Source organism: Schistocerca gregaria, chromosome 1, assembly GCF_023897955.1.
Source record: "Schistocerca gregaria isolate iqSchGreg1 chromosome 1, iqSchGreg1.2, whole genome shotgun sequence".
NCBI classification, from domain to species: Eukaryota; Metazoa; Arthropoda; class Insecta; order Orthoptera; family Acrididae; genus Schistocerca; species Schistocerca gregaria.
In genome coordinates, this window is record NC_064920.1 from 1102019395 (window position 1) to 1102040403 (window position 21009).

Sequence of the window (21009 nt, forward strand, 5' to 3'; positions counted from 1 at the left end):
GGATCATTAGGGCAATTGAAAATGCCATATCCCAAAATTCTTGCAAACCCATTTTTAAAGCACTGAAGATACCATCACGCCTGTACATTCTTGAGATAATTACATACACAAAAGAAAATTTCAGAATCTAAAAACCACTTAGTATCTACAAATCAAGAAGTCCACACGATACCAGGCAAAAGTTAGAATTCCACAGTGAAAATGCAAGCACAACACTGAGACAAAACAGGCCGCCGCAAGTGGGCAAAAAAACTTACAATAAACTTCCCCACCACATAAAGGAAATAAAAGAAACACAAAAATTCAAAGTGGCTTTGAAAACATACTTACAAGACAGGCGAATGTAAATGAATATCTAACATAAATTTAAATTATTTCCTTTGATAAATGAATATCTGTTGACATAAATATAAATTATATCTTTTTTGTATCATGTATAGGAAACTGCTTTTGTTGTCTATTGTACTAGATATTAGGTTATACTCTGATATTAATGTACTGTATTTCAGTGATTATTATGTTATACTGTATCATGTGCTTAAATTATTTATGTTATTGAATCAATGTTACTGTTATGTGACATGCATTTAAAATTTTGCACTAATGTGCAAAGTAAGCTATGTCCATATCAAATATTTGATGATTGGAAGCTTAACAAATAAAGTAATAAAGAAAATTGACAATATTTTAGGTAAGGATAAGTTTACCTTTAGGAAAGTTAGACACCAGAGAGGCAGTTATGAAATTGCTATTGATAATGGACGCAATACTGAAGAAAAGTCAAGACATGGCCACAGGATTTGTTGAGCTAGACAAAGAGTTCAACAATGTAAAATGGTGCAAGAAGCTAGAAATTCTGAGAAAAAGCTACAGGGAAAGATGGATAATATACAAGATGTACTACAACCAAGAGGGAACAATGACGCTGGAAGACCAAGAATGAAGTGCTCACGTTGAAAAGGGTGTAAGACAGGAATAACAGTCAGGCAGCTGTAGCCGGCTGAGACACAAGCAGCAGCAGCAGCAGCAGCAGCAGTAGGGCAGTAACTGATATTGTGACTTTCAAGAGTTCCTAACCAGGAGTGAATTTTATAATATAATCTGTATGCTTTAATAATTTAGTTTCTGCGTGTTTAATTAATATCCAACGGCCACAGTTGTCTTGTTTTCGTTTGCGTCGGAAAGTAAACCGATTTTGTGACACATTATAAGTTGCCAATAAGGGGCGAATTATTTAGTTTCACCTGAGTGCTTCGGTAGTTGGGTTTTTGAATCTCTGCATATTAATCTAATTTATTAGACAAATTTCCTGCATTTTCGTCAGGGTCTACAAAAGAGTTCGCGGCACATGCAGATAGTCTGTTTATCTGCATAGTTTATTTTCCCATGGTCTTTAGTATGGCCAGGGACTGCGTTTGTTGCATGTGGATGCAAGCCGTGTCGGTGACACTTTGCTCTCAGCTTTAGGGTGTGATGGCTTCGGTTACACAGCTTGAGGCTGCAGTGGATAAGCACCACTGTTGTGGGCCGGGTGTGGGAATCTAATGGACATCGAGCACGTCAGGAATCTAATGGACATCGAGCACGTCAGAGTCCTCCAATTAGTCTTCACTGGTGGCCAGCCCAGTTACTGCTCGCACTGAGGTTGACCCCTCACCTGTGGTCGATTAGGAATTCGCCCTGGGTCGTATCAGGTGGCGAAAGACTTCCTAGGCGGCTGCACGTAAGGCCTCCCCGGTTTGTCTGACCAACAGGTTCCAGGTGCTGTCTGTGGTTGACACTGACACTGACACTGAGCCAGATGGTGTCACCTGTCCTGTTTCAGAGGAAACCTCTTAGCCTGCAAGATCTGGACAATCACAGAGGGTGGGATTATTGGTAGTTGGGAGCTTCCACATTAGGTGCGTTATGGGGCCTCTTAGGGACATGGCTGCCAAGAACAGAAAGAAAACCAATGTGCACTCTGTGTGTATACTGGGTGGAGTCATTCCAGGTGTGGAACGAGTCCATCCAGATGCCATGAAGAGCACAGGGTGCAACCAACTGCAGGTGGTTGCTCATGTTGGTACCAATGATGTGTGTCACTTTGGATCAGAAGAGATTCTCTCTTGTTTCGAGCGGCTAACAGAAGTGGTAAAGGCTGCCAGTCTTGCTTGCAAGATGAAATCAGAGCTGGCCATTTGCAGCATAGTCAACAGGACCGATTCCCGACCTCTGGTAAAGAGCCAAGCGGAGGGTCTGAATCAGAGGCTCACACGGTTCTGCGGCCATGTAGGCTGCAGCTTCCTCGACTTGTGCCAAAGGGTGGTTTGGGTTTTGGGTTTTGCTGAATAGGTCAGGTGTCCACTATATGCAGGAGGTGGCTACACAAGTAGCAGGGGCTGTGTGGTGTGAACTGGGCGGTGTTTTAGGTTGAGGGTCTTGGGAAAAACACAAGAAGGGATTCAGTCACAAAGGGTGCAGGCCGAACACAGGAATAACATAAATACAGGAAGCATTGGTATAACAGTTGTTAATTGTTGTGGCTGTGTTGGGGAAAGTACCAGAGCTCCAATTGCTAATAGAAAGCACTGATGCTCAAATCGTTATAGGCACTGAAAGCTGGCTGAAGCCAGACGTAAGCTCAGCCAAAATTTTTGCGAAGAACTTAACAACTTTACGGTGTTCTGAAAGGATAGGCTAAGCACGGTTGGTAGTGGCATGTTTGTTACTGTTACAGGTAGTTTATCTTGTTGTGAAATTGAAGTAGATAGTTCCTGTGAGTTAGTATGGGCAGAAGTCATTGTTGGCAACCGGAATAAAATAATAGTTGGATCCTTTTACTGAGCTCCCAATTCAGATGATACAATTGCTGTAAAGTTAAAAACAAGATATGAATTTGATTTCAAATATGTACCCGACTCAATATGATTATAGTTGGTGGTGACTTTAATTTACTCTTGATATGTTGGTGAAAATACGTGTTTAATTCCAGAGGTAGACATAAAACATCATCCGAAATTGTGCAAAACTCATTCTCTGAAAATAATTTCGAGCAGTTTGTTCATGAGCTCACACAATTAGTAAATGGTTGTGATAACACACTTGACCTCTTAGCAACAAATAATCCTGAGTTAATAACGAACATCAAAATGGATACAGGGGTTAGTGAACACGTTGTTGTCGCAGTGAGACTGAATATTGTAACCTCCAAATCCTCAAAAAATAAAGGAAAAATGTACCTATTCAAAAAAAGTAGATAAAAATTCATTTGACGCCTTCCTGAGAGACAATCTCCACTACTTCCAAATTAATGATATAAGTGTAGACCAGATGTGGCTTGAATACAAAGAAATAACATCAGCAGCAATTGAGAGACTTATACCAAATAAATTAACAAACGACGGAGCTAATCCTCCTTGGTACACAAAACAGGTCAGAACACTGTTGCAGAAACAACGAAACAAACATGCCAAATTTAAACAGATGCAAAATCGCCAAGATTGGCGATCTTTTACAAAAACTCGAAATTTAGCTTGGACTTCAGTGTGAGATGCTTATAATAGTTTCCACAATGAAACTTGGTCTCAAAACCAGGCAGAAAATCCAAAAAGATTCTGGTTGTATGTGAAGTATGTTTGTGGCAAGAAACAATCAGTGCCTTCTCTGCGCGATAACAATGGAGGTACTATTGAAGACAGTGCTGCCAAAGTGGAGTTACTAAACACAGCCTTCCGAAATGCCTTCACAAAAGAGACGAAGTAAATATTCAGAATTTGAATCAAAAACAGCTGCTAACGTGAGTAATCGAAAAGTAAATATCCTCGGAGTAGTGAAGCAACTTAAATCACTTAATAAAAGCAAGTCTTCTGGTCCAGACTGTATACAAATTAGGTTCCTTTCGGAGTATGTTGATGCATTAGCTCCATACTTAACAATCATATACAACCGTTCGCTCGACGAAAGATCCATACCCAAAGACTGGAAAGTTGTACAGGTCACACCAATATTCAAGAAAGGTAGTAAGAATAATCCACTAAATTACAGGCCCATATCGTTAACGTCGATATGCAGCAGGATTTTAGAACATATATTGTGTTTGAACATTATGAATTACCTTGAAGAAAACGGTCTGTTGACACACAGTCAACGTGGGTTTAGAGAACATTGTTCTTGTTGTGAAACACAATTAGCTCTTCATTCACATGAATGTTGAGTGCTATTGACAAGGGATTTCAGATCGATTCCGTTTTTCTGGCTTTCCAGAAGGCTTTTGACACTGTACCACACAAGCAGCTTGTAATAAAATTGCTTGCTTATGGAATATCGTCTCAGTTATGTGACTGGATTTGTGACTTCCTGTCAGAGAGGTCACAGTTCGTAGTAATTTACGGAAAGTCTTTGAGTAAGACAGAAGTGATTTCTGGCATTCCCCAAGGTAGTGTTATAGGCCCTTTGCTGTTCCTTAACTATATAAACAATTTGGGAGACAATCTGTCAGCTGCCTTAGCTTGTTTGCAGTTGACGCTGTTGTTTATTGACTAGTAAACTCATCAGAAGATCAAACCAAGTTGCAAAACAATTTAGAGAAAATATCTGTATGGTGCAAAAATTGACAATTGACCCTAAATAATGAAAGGTGTGAGGTTATCCACATGAATGCTAAAAAGAATGTGTTAAACTTTGGTTACACGATAAATCAGTCTAACCTAAAGGCCATAAATTCAACTAAATGCCTAGGAATTACAATTATGAACAACTGGAATTTGAAGGAACATGTAGAAAATGTTGTGGGGGAAGGCTAACCAAGGCAGGACCCATAGAAAATGTAACAGATCTACTAAGGAGACCATCTACAATACGCATGTCCATCCGCTTTTCGAATATTGTTGTGCAGTGTGGGATTCTTACCAGATAGGACTGATGGAGTATATCGAAAAAGTTCAAAGAAGGGCACCACATTTTGTATTATCGCGAAATATGGGAGAGCCTCACTGAAATGATACAAGATTTGGGCTGGACATCATTAAAAGAAAGGCGTTTTTCGTTGCGGCGGAATCTTCTCACGGCATGCCAATCACCAACTTTCTCCTCCGAATGCGAGAATATTTTGTTGACACTGACAATCATAGGGAGAAATGATCACCACGATAAAATAAGGGAAATCAGCTCGTATGGAAAGATGTAAGTGTCTATTCTTCCCGTGCGCTATACGAGATTGGAATAATAGAGAATTGTGAAGGCGGTTTCGATGAACTCTGTAAGTTGCAGAGTATCCATGTAGATATAGAATCATTTGCTACTAATGTTCGTTCTATACACAGAAGAAGCAATGGTGGAAATGAGATTCAAGAGGGGGATGAAAATTCAATTTGAGAGCATATCAGTGATAAAGTTCACTGATGACGTTGCTATCCTCAGTGAAAGTGAAGAAGAGTTACAGGATCTATTGACTGGAATGAACAATCTAATGAATATAGAATATGGATTGCGAGTAAATTGAAGGAAGATGGAAGTAATGAAAATAGCAGAAAAGAGAACATTGAGAAACTTGATATCAGAGTAATGATTACAAAGCAGACAAATCCAAGGAATTCTGCTATGTAGCAGGAAAATAACCCATGATAGACAGAGCAAGCAGGACATAAAAGCAGACTAGCACTGGCAAAAAGTGGCATTCCTGGCCAAGAGAAGCCTGCAAGTGTCATTATCATAACATAGACTTTAATTTGAAGAAGAAATTTCTGAGAATGTATGTCTGGAGTACAGGATTGCATGGTAGTGAAATGTGGGCTATATGAAAACTGGAACAGAAGAGAATTGAAACATTTAAGATGTGATGCTAGAGAAGAATGTTGAAAATTAGATTCTTTGCAGGATTGGTGAGAAAGAGAATAAATGGAAAAGTCAGATAAGAAGAAGGGACAGTATGGTAGGACATATGTTATGGAATCAAGAAATAACTTCTATGGTGTTAGAAGGAACTGTAGAGTGTAAAAACTGCAGAGAAAGACTTTGGAATACATCCAGCAAATAATTGGGGGTGAAGGTTGCAGTTGTTATTCGGAGATCAAAAGATTGGCACAGGAGAGAAGGTTATAGTGGGCTGCATCAAGCTAGTCAGAAGTCTGATAACCTTCCCTCCCAAAAGGAGGAGGAGTAGAAGGAGATGATGAAGAAGAAGAAGAAGAACTAGTACTTCACAGCAAACAGTTTGTCTAGTCCTAGCATATTATGCAATTTCGAATAAGCAAAATGACCTGTTAGTACAAAAAGAGAGACAGAGAGACAAAGTTGGCCTTACAGTAAAGGAAACAGTGTGTGTAAAATTCCCTTTGAGCCCAGTTGGATAACATGTTAAAATGGAGTGAAGACACAGATAAACTAATCGAAAAGCTCAATTTGGCATGTTTTCATAGTAGTATTCTTTCTCATTGCATTGACTTAAAGAAAAAGGTGTCAGCATATTTTCACTCCTGTTTGTGTTATGTAGTTATCTCTTGGAACATTGCACTTACAGTAAATAAAGTACTCGTTCAGCATTGAATACACTAGATTACCGTACAGCATCTTTAAGAATTTTGAAAATCTTACTCTCACCCCAGTAAATTTACTCCTTACTAAGTCTCACTGAAAATAGAAGTTAGTTTCAGCTGCACTGTGATGGCAGTACAAGAGGAAAAATAATTTTCGTAGCCTTTCTCCATTTTGCCTCCATGTTCCGTGTTTGGAGTGAATATGTCTTCTAGTGCAAAGCTCTTAAACTCTCTTCCAGCATATAGCAAAACATGGAGAATCTCTGCTAAGTCAAAATAAATTATAAACATATGTCGGTAGCCACTTCTGCAATCTGATTTTCTAGTTTCCTAAGATAGAAAATTCCTGACAGCTGCATGGCAGCATTTCTTATGAAGCTTCATAATTAGTTCTTAATTTGTTGTAAACAAGCCTGCACCTTGCAACCCTGAGGCAGGTTCTTACAAAGCAGTGAGGCTTATTAATATAAACAGGACAAGGTGTTTTAAGAGTAAGGTAAAATGGGTAGTATGGGATGGAGGTATATGAAGAAAGAGATACTAATGTGGAGTTCAGTTTATTCCATAGTAAATTTGTGTCAGTGTTTTAAAGTTACTTTCTTTAAAAAAAATCTAGAACATCCTTAAAAATGTGAGCTGCAGCTAACTAACTAATGTAGAATGTAGTTTATTTGTCTCATAACATACAGTTACAAATCAAAGATTTTTGTACTGGAGGCACATCAGATTACTTAAAAAAATAAGATTATAATAATTAACATATTTAAGCAGGCATTTTGGAATTTTTAGACATGACTAATTTAACAAGAACATTTACAACATGGTGATTTTGCAGCTTGCAATACAATTTATACTATATATTAACAATTTATTTTAATTCACAATCTTTGTTTCTTTTCTTTTCAAATTGCCAAACTGCCCTGCATGAAGTTTTCAATTGAGTAATAACATTTTTCCACTAGTGTATTAAGTAACAATCTTTTTAGTGGGCCAAACTCCATATTAAACAGATTTGTGTTATTTAGTTTATTGTAAATTTTTAATCCCATGTACAATGGTGTTTGAGGGTAAAATTTTAAATTATGAGAGGGAAGTTTGAAACTGTGTCTGTGACAAGTACTGTAATTGAGGTTGAAATGAAAATTGTCAAGGGAGTTTTGATTTTTATATATGGGCAACAAGATATTCTTTTTTTGGACTAAACAAATGTCTCTTATGATTCTCTTTTGAAGTGTAAGTAATCTTAGGCTGTTCATAGTGTTTCCTCAGAAAATTATCCTGTATTGAATTATAGTTTCCAAGTAGCTGTGGTAGACTGTCTTCCTGGTGTCCATAAGGGTGAAACCAGATAAGACATATATCAGATAAGCTAGGCTGTTTAGTTTGTTTGCTAAGAAGTCTAAATGTGCCTTCCAGTTTAAATTTTTGTCAAGATTTGGACCTAGAAGATCTCATGTAAGAGGAAGAGGTAAATTTAGGTAATGGTCAGAGTAAGCCAACATATGACATTGCTTGCATACTTCAAAAAATACTGTAGTATTTTAAGGAAAGTCATTACAGTGTCCAGAAGTATGCATCTCTTGACAAATTAATAATGCAGATAATAAGATTGTGGGACACTGTCAATTGGGAAATAGGACAGCCAGTCAGTGTACAAGATTCCATAACAATTAAACTAAATGACAATGTTGTGACAGATAGTTAACAAGTTGCAAGTACATTTAGCAATCACTTTCTATATGTAGCAGGAAACATAGGATTAAGAGGTTCAGTTGAGGGAACAAAAGAATATATTAAAAGTATAATTCTACAAAACGTAAGTAGCAGAGACACCCTTCAGTAAAATTAATAGAATTATAAAAATACTAAGAAACAGAAGCTCATGTGGGGTTGATGTAATTTGAAACAGAATTCTGAAAAGTTGTTCCACCGTAGTAAGTTATGTTCTTAGTAATAAATGCAAAGTATCACTGGTGCAGGAAATTTTTCTAGATAGTTTAATATATGCAATCACTTCATGAGAAATGTGGCAAGACATCATTTGCAGAATATTGAGAAAAGTAATGTAATGAAGAGTCGTCACAAACTTAAGTGGCAACAGATTAGATTCCAGAAGGGTTGCAATTGAGAATGTTATTTATACATTTACTCACAAAGTAGTACAAGCCTTAAATAATGGTATATCACCAGTTGGTATTTTTGTTATATTTCCAAGGCATTTGACTGTGTACATCATGGTACTCTCTTACAAGGGAAGCTCCCCATCCCCCCCCTCCCCCCCTCATCAGATTTAGTGGTAAAATGGCCCAGTGGATAGCTGGATAGCCTGCCAAAACATGAGCAGGTTTGAAGGAAGGTGTACTGTTAACTGTGAGAAAAAGGAGCAAAATAGAACAGTAAGTGGTCCAAGCTCAAGACGTGCAACATTGAGCGCATTGCGGATTGGAGGGAGGAAAAGAAATCACAAACTGAGTCCCACAGGATTCAATTTTGGTTCTACTCCTATCCCTTATATATGTGAATGACCTTTCACTTAACACTTGACATACAAAATTGGTACTTCCTGCTGACATTACTAGTGTTCTAATAACTCCCATTACAGAAAGAACAACAGAGGAATTGATAAATGATATTTTCCAAAGAATCGTTAAGTGTTTCTCAGAAAATGGGCTCGCCCAGAATTTTGAAAAGATGCACTACATTTAATTCTCTACAACGAATAGTCATAACAACCATTGATGTAGCACATGAGCAGGAACCAGTGAATAGGGTAGAATGTTCCAGATTTTGTGGTGTACATGTTGATAACTTGAACTGGAAGCAGAATGTTACTGAGCTTCTCAGACAATTAAGTTCAACTACTTTTTTTGCATATTTCCACTTGATAATGTCATACAGAAGAATTTTCTGAGCTAATTTATCACTTACAAAGAAAGTACTGATTGCAGAAAAGCAAACAGTAAGAATAATATGTGGTATTCGCCAACAGACATCACGTAGCTACCTCTTCAAGGAGAGAGGCATTTTAACTGTACTGTCACAATACATTTATTCGATGAGGAAATTAGTAATAAATAATCCATCGCAATTTGAGAAGAACAGTGATGTACATGCCTACAACACTAGAGGGAAAAATGACCTTTTTTGCCTATTGTTAAAGCTGTTATTCAGAAAGGAGTTCAATATGCACCAACAAAAATTTTTGATCGTTCACCCAATAACATAAAATTTCTGACAGATAGTGAAGCAAGTTTTAAACAAATTTAAAACCATTTCTTCTTTGCAACTCTGTGCATTCAACTGATGAATTAGTACTTAGAAACTGGTAGCCCCCCCCCCCTCCCCCCCCAAAAAAAGTTGCTTGAGTAGGATGAAAAGTAATAATGTGTTCATTAATCCTAGTAAATTTATACAAATTCACATCCACACTCTGCAAACCACCACGAAGTGCACACAGAGGGTATGCCTTATTGTACCAGTTATTAGGGTTTCTTCCTGTTCCATTCACATATGGAATGCGAGAAGAATGATTGTTCAAATGCTTCTGTGTGTGTTGTAATTATTTTAATCTTATCTTTGCAATCCCTGTGTGAGTGACATATCCAGGGTTGTAGTAAGTCCCTAGAGTCATCATTTAGAGCTGGTTCTTCATACTTTGCACTTTCTCGAGATAGTTTACGTCTATCTTCAGCAGTCCACCAGTTCAGTTTCTTCAGCATTTCTGGGACACTCCCCTGGGTCAGGCAAACACGGCACAATTTGCACTTTCCTTCTCTGTATACTTTCAGTATCCCCCTTTAGTCGTATTTGGTATGGGTACCATATACTTGAGCAATATTCTGAAATCAGCCACAAAAGTGATTTGTAAGCAATCTCCTTTGTAGACTAATTGCACTTTCCCAGCTTTCTACCAATAAACCAAAGTCCACCACCTGCTTCACCTACAACTGATGAGCCTATGTGATCATTTCGTTTCATATCCCTACAAAACATTAACCCCCAGGTATTTGTATGAGTTGGCCGGTTACAGTTTTTACTCCTTGATATTATAGCATACTAAGTTTTTATTTATTTTTTTATTTTTATTTATTTTTTTTTTTTTTTACTATGTGAAGTGCGCAGTTTTACATTTCTGAACGTTTAAAGCAAGTTATCAATCTATCTTATCAGGATCTGACTGAATCATTATGTAGTTTCTTTTAGGCATTCATTATAGATAACTGCGACACCTGCAAAAAGTCTGAGGTTACTATTAATATTGTCCACAATGTTATTACTATACAAAATGAACAATAAGGATCCCAATACACATCCCTAGGGAACACCCAAAGGGTGTGCATCCTCCCTACCAAAAAGTTCTTAATCCAGTCACCAATTTCATATGTTCAAATGGTCTAACTTTTTACAATAAACATAGGTACGGTACCCTGCGTCAAATGCTTTTTGGAAATGGAGAAATACTACATCTACCTGACTACCTTGTTCCATAGCTTTCATTATGGCATGTGAGAAAAATTCAGGTTTGGTTCCACATGATTAATGTTTTCAGAATCCGTGCTGTACGGCATTGAGGCTATTCTGCTAAAGATCCCTAATTATGTTAGAGCTCAGAATATGTACTAAGATTCTACAACAAATCAACATCAAAAATATGGGACAGTAATCTTGTGGATCATTTCTAATACCCTTCTTGTAGGCTGGTGTTATCTGAGCTTTCTTCCAATTACCTGGCACGGTTTTGTGTTTGAGGAACTACAATAGATTATACACTGAAGAGCCAAAGAACCTATTTCACCTGCCTAATATCATATAGGGCCCTTGCGAGCGCACAGAAGTGCCGCAACATGGTGTGGCATGGATTCGACTAATGTCTGAAGTACTGCTGGAGGGAATTGATACCATGAATCCTGCAGGGCTGTCCATATATTCGTAAGAATACGAGGGGGGTGGAGATTTCTCCTGAACAGCATGTTGTAAGGCGTTCCAGGTATGCTCAATAATGTTCATGTCTGGGGAGTTTGGCAGTAAATGATAGTGTTTAAACTTAGAAGAGTATTCCTGGAGCCATTCTGTAGCAATTCCGGATGTGTGAGGTGTTGTACTGTCCTGCTGGAATTGCTCAAGTCCTTGAGAATGCATAATGGACATGAATGGACGCAGGTGATCAGACAGGATGCTTACATACATGTAACCTGTCAGAGTTAAATCTTAAATCTTGATAACCTTCCATTGTGGAGCAGTAACAGATCTAAGAACTGCACCAGACACTTATAGTTTTATGTAGGCATTATCAATTGCAGTGTCGTATTCTACCTGTTTCCACATCTTTATATTTGAATGGGATGCCTACAGCAGTTTCTTTGGTGTAGTTTGAAGAGGGACTAAGGCAGCTGCAAATTCTATGTAGAATCTGATAGGGATTTCATCGGGTCCTTAAGCTTTGTTCAATTTTAATGTTTTCAGCTGTTTTTCAACACCACTGACACTAGTACTGATACACACATCTTTTCAGTGGTTCGAGGATTAAAATGGGGCTATTCTCCTGGGTCTTCCTTTGTAAAGGAACATTTGAAAACTTAGTTAAGCATTTCACCCTTTACTTTGCTGCCCTCAATTTCAGTTCTTCTCTAGGGATCAGACACTAACTTTGGTGCCACTAACAGCCCTTACATACGACCAGAATTTCTTTGGGTTTTGTGAAATATCATTTGTCAATATTCTGGTACTGTAGCCACTGAAGGCTTTATGCACACCCTCTTGACAGCCATACATGTTTCATTCAAGGTCTCTCTGACTACAGTCCTATGCTTTGTTTCGCACTTATTGTGCAGTAGTCTCTCTGTGTGACTGTGTTGTGGAGGGTCCATCACATTATGAACTGTTCTACTGGGTACATATCTATTCAGTGTACAGTTAACTATTCTTTTTTACTTGGGTCATAGTTCCTATACGCATTCCTGCCCTGTGCTTAAAGTTTCGAGTTCCTCATTGAGATATGACATTATTGGCATTTTATCATGTTTACTGAACTTACATACCTTTCTGCTTATTTTAGTTGCCCTTTGTACTTTGGTAATCTTTGTTGCCCCAACTGCGTCATGATCACTGATACCAGTTTTGATGTGGACATCCTTAGAGGTCAGTCTATTTGTTGACGTTAGATCTAATATATTTCTATTGTGAGTGGGGTTCCAAACTATCTGTTCTAGGTAGTTTTCAGAGAGGGCTTTTAATAATGCTTCTCTAACAAAACTAATTTTCCTGATTGACAATTGGATGATTAAAGCCTCCACCGATGACTACAGTATGACAGAGGAACTTGGGTATGAGCGAACTGAGGTTTCCTCTAAAGTTTTCATTTATATTAGGAGATGAGTCTGCTGGGTGTTAGAAGGAGCCAGTTACTATATCGTGCAAACTGACTTGTTGCACATCATTTGGATAAAAGAACAAACCAGATGATCTATGGAACATGTAGCTAACTCACTCAACTAGTTTCTTTGAGAAATACCATTGTATTAATGTGACTATTAAGCTGACAATCACAGATAAACAGAAGTTATTCAATGTAGCTGAGGACCCAGCAGCTTTTGACAAAGTATTAATTTTCCTACTAATTTACTAGGTTTGATTTGACTGGCATAAGTACATATAGTATTAAGTAATGCAGTGAAAGTTATTTTTAATGAACATAGAGATTAATTTCTGAGAGTTATTTCTGTAATGTTAATTTAACTTTACTCTTTCCACAAACCTTAAGGTTCTCCTTGTTCATGTGATCGTGGAAACATGATGGATGGGTGGACAAATCCATAAAATTACTGTACTTTGATTTTGCTCTATGGATGAATTTGATTTCTTCATCTGTTTGAAAATAGTGATAAATAAATAATTGTGTGATGCTTGTGAACAGCTAGTTACATACTCATGTTTTTATCTGGAGGATATATTTTGCCCATTTTAGAATTATGTCTTCAAAACTCATATTTGTGTGCATTATCAATGATGCAGATTATTCGTTACATGTACATGATATTTCACAGTTTCCCTTCTTGTTTTGCAGATGCCAGACAGCGAGTGTGCGGAAAAGCTACTGGAGATATTAAAAAATTATCAGATTTCGGCAATATGTGCTAGAGATCTGCACAAACTGTCAACTGACGCTGTTATTTTTATTTATCAGGAATTACTTAAGCCTTTGGGAGTTGACATTCGAAATTTAAGGAAGCCGTTGAAAAGTGAAACTCAGTTTCATTTGTCTCATTACGATACAGATTTTAGATTCATTATGAAGCTTTATTCAGCAATTGCTGTAATTTTGAAAGAAGCTTCTTCCTTTGAATTTGATCTGATGGATATTTTAAAGCCAGGTAATTGTGTAGAATTATTTATGACTGTAGATTTAAATTGTAGAAAACCTTTAATATGAGGGTGTGCTGTAAAGTATGGCTCCGATTTTTGTTGTTGTGAAAACTCTTAAAAGCTTTTTAAATAAAGTAAACGCTGTTAACTGTCTGCATCTTTAGTAGTAGTAGTAGTAGTAGTAGTAGTAGTAGTGGTGGTGGTGGTGGTTGCAGCAGGAGCTGCTTTATTCATCCGTAGATCTCCTTTTACAGGGATATAGAACATGCCAAAGTATGTACAAGTTTAGACCAGTTTGAAATAAGCTAATTTGTGTAAACATACATTTACAGACATCTAGTTAGAGACCATAATTAGATTTACTCCTGGTATACAGTACTTCTTTTTTTACAAACTTCCACAACTTCCTATTTGCTATCCTAAAAAACTGAGTCAGCATCCTTCTATAATGAGTGAGATTTTGAACTCTGAAAGAGGAAGAGGTGTTAGTATTGTGCTATGCATAGCTTGGGGGGTAAGTTTTTCTAGGAAAGGAAAAAACATAGCGTGAAGGTGTTATGTGGAATGCTGTATGTTTTAAATTATTATTATTATTTATTTCCTTTCTCTGACGTTATCTCTGGTTAAAAATGGAAAGTGACTCGGACCTTGATCAAGCGTGACTTCCTTTTAACTGTGCAGTATATGTTACATTGCATTTAGGAACTTTTGGGTAATTGAACATGTATCAATAATTACAGATTTCTGTAGTTGTATATATACATTTAGATGTAGCTGTATTGCGTTGATGTACTGGTGGATGTTGTGTGGTATGACTCCTGTAGTTGATAGCATAATTGGTGCAATGTCAACTTTATCCTGATGCCACATGTCCTTGACTTCCTCTGCCAGTTGGATGTATTTTTCAATTTTTTCTCCTGTTTTCTTCTGTATATTTGTTGTATTGGATATGGATATTTTGATTAGTTGTGTTAATTTCTTCTTTTTACTGGCGAGTATGATGTCAGGTTTGTTATGTGTGGTTGTTTTATCTGTTATAATGGTTCTGTTCCAGTATAATTTGTATTCATCATTATCCAGTACATTTTGTGGTGCATACTTGTAGGTGGAAACGTGTTGTTTTATTAGTTTATGTTGTCTGGCAAGTTGTTGATGTATTATTTTTGCTACATTGTCGTGTCTTCTGGGGTATTCTGTATTTGCTAGTATTGTACATCCGCTTGTGATGTGATCTACTGTTTCTATTTGTTGTTTGCAAAGTCTGCACTTATCTGTTGTATTGGGATCTTTAATAATATGCTTGCTGTAATATCTGGTGTTTATTGTTTGACCCTGTATTGCAATCATGAATCCTTCCGTCTCACTGTATATATTGCCTTTTCTCAGCCATGTGTTGGATGAGTCTTGATCGATGTGTGGCTATTTTAGATGATACGAGTGCTTGCCATGTAGTGTTTTCTTTTTCCAATTTACTTTCTTTGTTTCTGTTGGTGTTATGTGATCTAAAGGGTTGTAGAAGTTGTTATGAAATTGCATATGAGTGATTGCTTTGTGTATTTTGCTAGTTTCTGCTCATTCTATAAAGAATTTTCTTAAATTATCTACCTGTCCATAATGTAGGTTTTTTATGTTGATATTATTATTATTATTATTGTTATTGTTATTTATTCTTCATGTCTACATATTTATTTATCAAAATATTCACCCTGATGACAAACATATTTCTCCCAATGAGAGACCAGTTTATTGATACTGTCACTGTAGAATATTTGACTTTGCTGATGGAGCTACAACCTAACACCTGCTTGCACCACTTCATCACTATCAAAATGACATCCTTAGAGGTGTTCTTTCAGTTTTGGAAACAGATAAAAATTGGATGGGACCAAGTCAGGACTGTATGGAGGATGAATGATAACAGTGAACCCAAGGTGTCAGATTATCACAGTGTGGTCTGGCATTGTAATGCTGAAGAAGAGGGTGTTCCATGTGTGGACAAACTCTTTGAATTCGTGTTTTCAATTACAGCATGCTATTGCTCACTCACCAATACAGTTACGTTAGACATCACGATGTTGTGCACTACAATTAGGTCCCCTCTGGTGGCAGAGGGTTGCAACTTGCATCAGAAAAGTGGGAAAGTTAACCAAGTAATATGGATGTCATGGAATACCTCAGCCGACACTGGAAACAATAAAAAATTTGAAGGCACACCCCTCATAATATCTCATTTAATATGTTTCAGAGGTACCTTACAGTGGCTGCTTCTGTCTGTTAATGCGTAGCTTGACTTGTTTCACATCCTTAGAGCTTCACTGTCTGTGCCCATGTTTCTCTCTCTCTCTCTCTCTCTCTCTCTCTCTCTCTCTCTCTCTCTCTCTCTCTCTCTCTCTCTCACACACACACACACACACACACACACACACACACACACACACACACACACACACACACACACTAAGCCCCCCGCACTCTGCTCTCACAGACATAAACACCAGCATGTCTATGTGTCTGCAGATGTCAGCAATAACACTAGGTGCTCAACTTAGAGGCAACCTCCTCGAATACTCAGTGGTGCTATGAGAGAGGCTTAGACTATATGCTGGTACTGGGTTGCATCCTCTCCCTTCGTTTGGTGCCATACTAACCCTTAACAATGGAACACTACGATATTGTGCATTATTTATTTGAAAGATGTAAGTGAACACTTGACATTTCATTGCATATGAGAAGAAAGCATCAGTGAAGCACTTCCCCTAGAACATTTCCCATGCATTATGGGTCTGCCAATCTGTTTTGAGTGCTTCTTGGCTGAATTTGAACAGATTTCAACTTTTTAAAAAATGTATACATCTTGTACTTTCGGCACATATACATCTACATACATAATCTGCAGACTGTGAAGTCCATGACAGAGGGTACCACATGTTAGGATTTTTTTCTATTCAATTCATGTATGGAGCAAGGCAAGAATGCCTGCTTAAAATTCTCTAATTGTTGTTCCTGAAACATTGCAAGTAAGCTTTCGCACAATTTTTGGCATCTGTCTTCAAAGTCGGTCAGCATTTTTGTGATGCCTTCCTGTGAGTCAAACAAATCTATGGCCATTTGTGCTGCCCTTCTTACTATATGTTCAATACCCTGTTTTAGTCCTAGTCGGTAATGGTCCCACATATTTTAGCAATACGCTAAGAAGAAATGCACAAGTGTGTCGTGAAAAGCTTCCTCTGTAGGCCAAGCTGACAAGATATTTCCCAGTATCTTATCAGTGAACCAAAGGCTACCACCTGCTTTGCCTAAGATTGTGTCTATGTGATCATTTACAGTGGTTTGCACAGTATAGATGTATATGTAAAAAAAAAAGGAATCCATTTGATCCCCACAAACTGTTCCATCCAGGCATTTGTATAAATTGACTGATTCCAACTGTGACTTGATGATGATGTATCCATAGAATACCAGTTTTCTGCATTTTTGCATTTCCAAACCTTTAAAGCAAGCTGCCAATCCATTCATCTTTGAAATGTTATCAAGATCTCCCCAGATGCATGTCCCTACTGGGGTATGATGCTTTATCGTAGGCACTTTTAGTACCAGATGGGAGGGTTTGTGTGCCTCAGTGACGCTGAGGGCTGTGCCAGCAGTAGCATAGCTACTGGCAGGGTAACAATGTTGGACAGGCCTCAGCAGAGGGACATGACAGTGTGTCCCATAACTGGGGGAAGGGTGTTCTATGTTCTTGCCAGGGAGCCCCACAAGGAATGGCTGGGTACGGGTACAGTGGTCCCGGATTTTCAGAGCTGGGGACTGGCCATCACCACCAGAGCTCTTGTACCGTAAACTCTGGGCATATTCAGAGATCACCGTTAGATGCAGTGGTGGAACATTGTGTGTTTTGAAGAACAGAGGTCTTGGCTTCGCTGCTTGGACTATGAATAAGGTACATCTCTGTAAAAGCAAAAAAAAGAAAGAAAAGCCTCAACCTTAAGGTGTGTTACATGCTGACGGGGTTAATGGCTGTTAACGTAAAACAGTCACTAGTGGGCATCCTCTTGGGCTCCTGCCAGGCCCTAGTTGTGTAAGGCTTCCTCAGGCACATGGGACTCTTGTCTGGATCGACATTTGTTTCCCTAGTGGCTCATGGGACCTACGGAGCAGCCTAAATTAAAATGTCTTCCAGATGACTTGGATGTACTGTGAGGTAATGCCTATGCTCATTCAACAGAGAGCGCTCTGTTGGTCAGTTCTGCCATGTAGTAGTCTCAGAATTACACTAACAGACTGTAACACACCCCACCCCACCCCACCCCACCCCCAGGGGGCCCAAAGCTCTTTTTGTGCATATGTATGGGCATGCACGGGGCCCTGAACTATTGCAGCCCCCCCCCCTTTTTTTTCCTCCCCCTCCCGGATTGCAATCCCTTCGCGTTATCCATTCTTTCCATCCTACCCACCAATGCTTGTTTCCTGCCGCTGTCCCCCCCCCCCCCCCCCTCTCGCCCTTTCTCTCTCAGTGTTTCCATTTATGATGACCTGACTATTCCCTCGGTTCTAGTATTGCTTTTCGGTAGTGCCTCGTGTTTCTATTCCGTTTCCATAGAGTGAGCCAGTTGGGAAATAATTCTCTTCCTAGTGTCTCCAGTGTGGGTTTGTGGGTTTCTCTGCCCCTCCCCCCCCATCCTGCCCCCTTTCTTCCCTGCCGTAACCCCATGCCCTCTGCTAGGTCACTAGCGTGTGCAGCCAGTCTGTGTGGTGGGGCTGTTATGTATCCATCTGGAGGAGTCCCTGGCATCACATGGATCGCACTTCTGGTACATGAGCTGTCATTACCTCATGTATATCTAGGAGTAATTGCTTGTCTTTCTGGAGCATCAGAACTCTCATCAAAGACGGCTATATCAGGTGGCCTTTGTGGCAGCTATGTGGCACCCACGGGCTGTGCCCCTGATAAGAGTGGTTGGTACCAGGGTGGATGCTCCGCACATACAGATGCTAAGCACCATACTCCTGGCCACTCTTTCATGACTGTCTCTTCTGACAGTAACTCTTTGGTGCTACTTCTCCTTTGTTGACCTTGCCTTCCTCGTCCAACCCCTGAGAGGAGAACCAAGCCCACTGGCTTGGGGCAAAACCCTTTCCTTATTACTTGGTTTGTTCCAGGACAGACAGGGAGTCTTCCATCACTACGAAAACCCTCTTTTTTTTGTGGAACACATTGAAGATAAGTTTGGTGAAATTTAATCTGACAGAGTGCGGCATTGTTTTGTCTCGTGAGTCCAGAGAGGTCCTGAAGACAATAGTACTGGCACTCTCATCCTAGCTTTTGAGGGTATCCTTCTAGAAAAGCCAGTTCTGGTTTATCGTTTTGATGTGAAGCCCTGTGTCCCAAATTGCGTGCACTGTCACACGTCTTCACTATATGAGGCAAATCCTATTTGCTGGAGGTGGAGGTGGTGCATAAATCTCAGGACGAGGCCATTCCTGACATCCCAGGGGGTGTTGCCCCCTCCCTCTCTATCTGTATACAAGCTTACATTCATGGATGTCTCACGTCCTTACCAGCGATAGACACTGACTCAGCACAATGACCGGTTCTGGCCAATTCAACATTCAACTGGCCTCTTGTATTACTCTAATGGAACTGAAATGGTTCCTGTCATCACTTTTTGGAAGTGCAGTCTTTTCATTATCTCTACTCTGTAGCCTGTGTTGTATTGCAGGAATCTCATGTCGATACTCATTTGCCAACTCTTTGTGGTTTCCAAACTTCTGCTGGAAGTGGATTGGTCTTTTGCAAGCCTCTGGTGGTATCTGTGCATTTGTCTGCACGGTCATTGTTAGTTCCTGGGTTCCTATTCATTCTGCACTGAAAGCAGGGGCCATTCGGATCTGTTTAGACACTGCAGTAATGATATGGAATCTTCATCTCCCCTGACTGGCCTCGTATGCTCCCTACTCTTCTTGCCCTCCTTTGACAGCTGCCCCGCTCCTTCTCCAGGATTTTAATGCCGATAACACTCATTAGGGTAGTACTGCGACCCCTGATTGGGGCAGAATTGGTGAAGACCAGCCGGCAGGGCTTGATCTCTGCCTCCTCAATACTGGAGCTCCCACACACTTTAGTGTGGCACACAGCACTTTTTCAGTCATTGCTCTTTCCATCTATAGCCTTAGATTCCTTCCTTCCATTCAGTGGAGAGTTCATGAAGATTTGTGCAATGACAATCATTTTCCCGATTGTCTTATCTTATAAGCATCACTCGCCTGGACGCCCTCCCTGGTGGGCCTTTACTGATGTGGATAAAAAAAAAAAAAAACTGTCCGAAATGGCCTTGAAAGGCCCAGTGGTACTGACCAGCCGCTGTGTCATCTTCAGCCCTAAGGGATCACTGGATGCGGATACAGAGAGGCATGTGGTCAGCACACCACTCTTCCTGCTGTTGTAAGTTCTTGTGACCGGTGCCACTACTTCTCAATCAAGTAGCCCCTTAATTGGCCTCACAATAGCTTGCCAACAGCACTCTGCAGACCCAGATGGTGACACATGCAAGTGCTAGCCAAGCCTGACAGCACTTAACTTCGGTAATCTGATTGGGAGCTGGTGTTACCAGTGCAGCACTGATGCAGATTAGGAGGCGTTTTCCTTGGCTGCCATCCCACCACTCCACCGCGTGACAGAATTGGTGAGTCTGTTTGGAGTTTGATAGATTCCATCCTTTCGGCATCTGCTATGGCGATTAGTTCTTGCTCAGGTTCTTCCTGACACAAGATGGTCTGTTGGTGGACACCTGAAATTGCTAAGGCTATTAAAGCACGCCATCGTGTCCTTCAATGCTACAAATGGCATCCATCTTTTGACCAACTCCTGGCTTTCAAACTGCTTCTTGCCATGGCCTGTTCCCATATTAAATGCCAGAAACATGTGTTGTAAATAATATGTCACTGCCATAGGGTCACATACTCCCTCTTCGCAGGTATGGGCAAAGGTCATGTTTTGGGACTTGTCTTTGATGCCCAGTTGTTACGACTTCCCCACTTTTGTCACCTAAAGAAAATATGTTGGTCACACATCAATGCTCTTCGACACCTCAGCAGCACCAGCTCAGGCACGGACCACTCTATGCTGGTACAC

General features: G+C 39.5%; 1 protein-coding gene across 2 annotated transcripts in view; it reads left to right on the top strand.

The window, feature by feature from the left end:
- Positions 1 to 21009, top strand: part of LOC126282527 (uncharacterized) — a 114255-nt gene that overhangs the window by 15990 nt on the left and 77256 nt on the right. For both annotated transcript variants that reach the window (XM_049982199.1, XM_049982198.1), the window contains exon 2: positions 13579 to 13885. In XM_049982199.1, coding sequence (XP_049838156.1) covers positions 13579 to 13885 — 307 coding nt within the window. The remainder of the gene's footprint in view (positions 1 to 13578; positions 13886 to 21009) is intronic.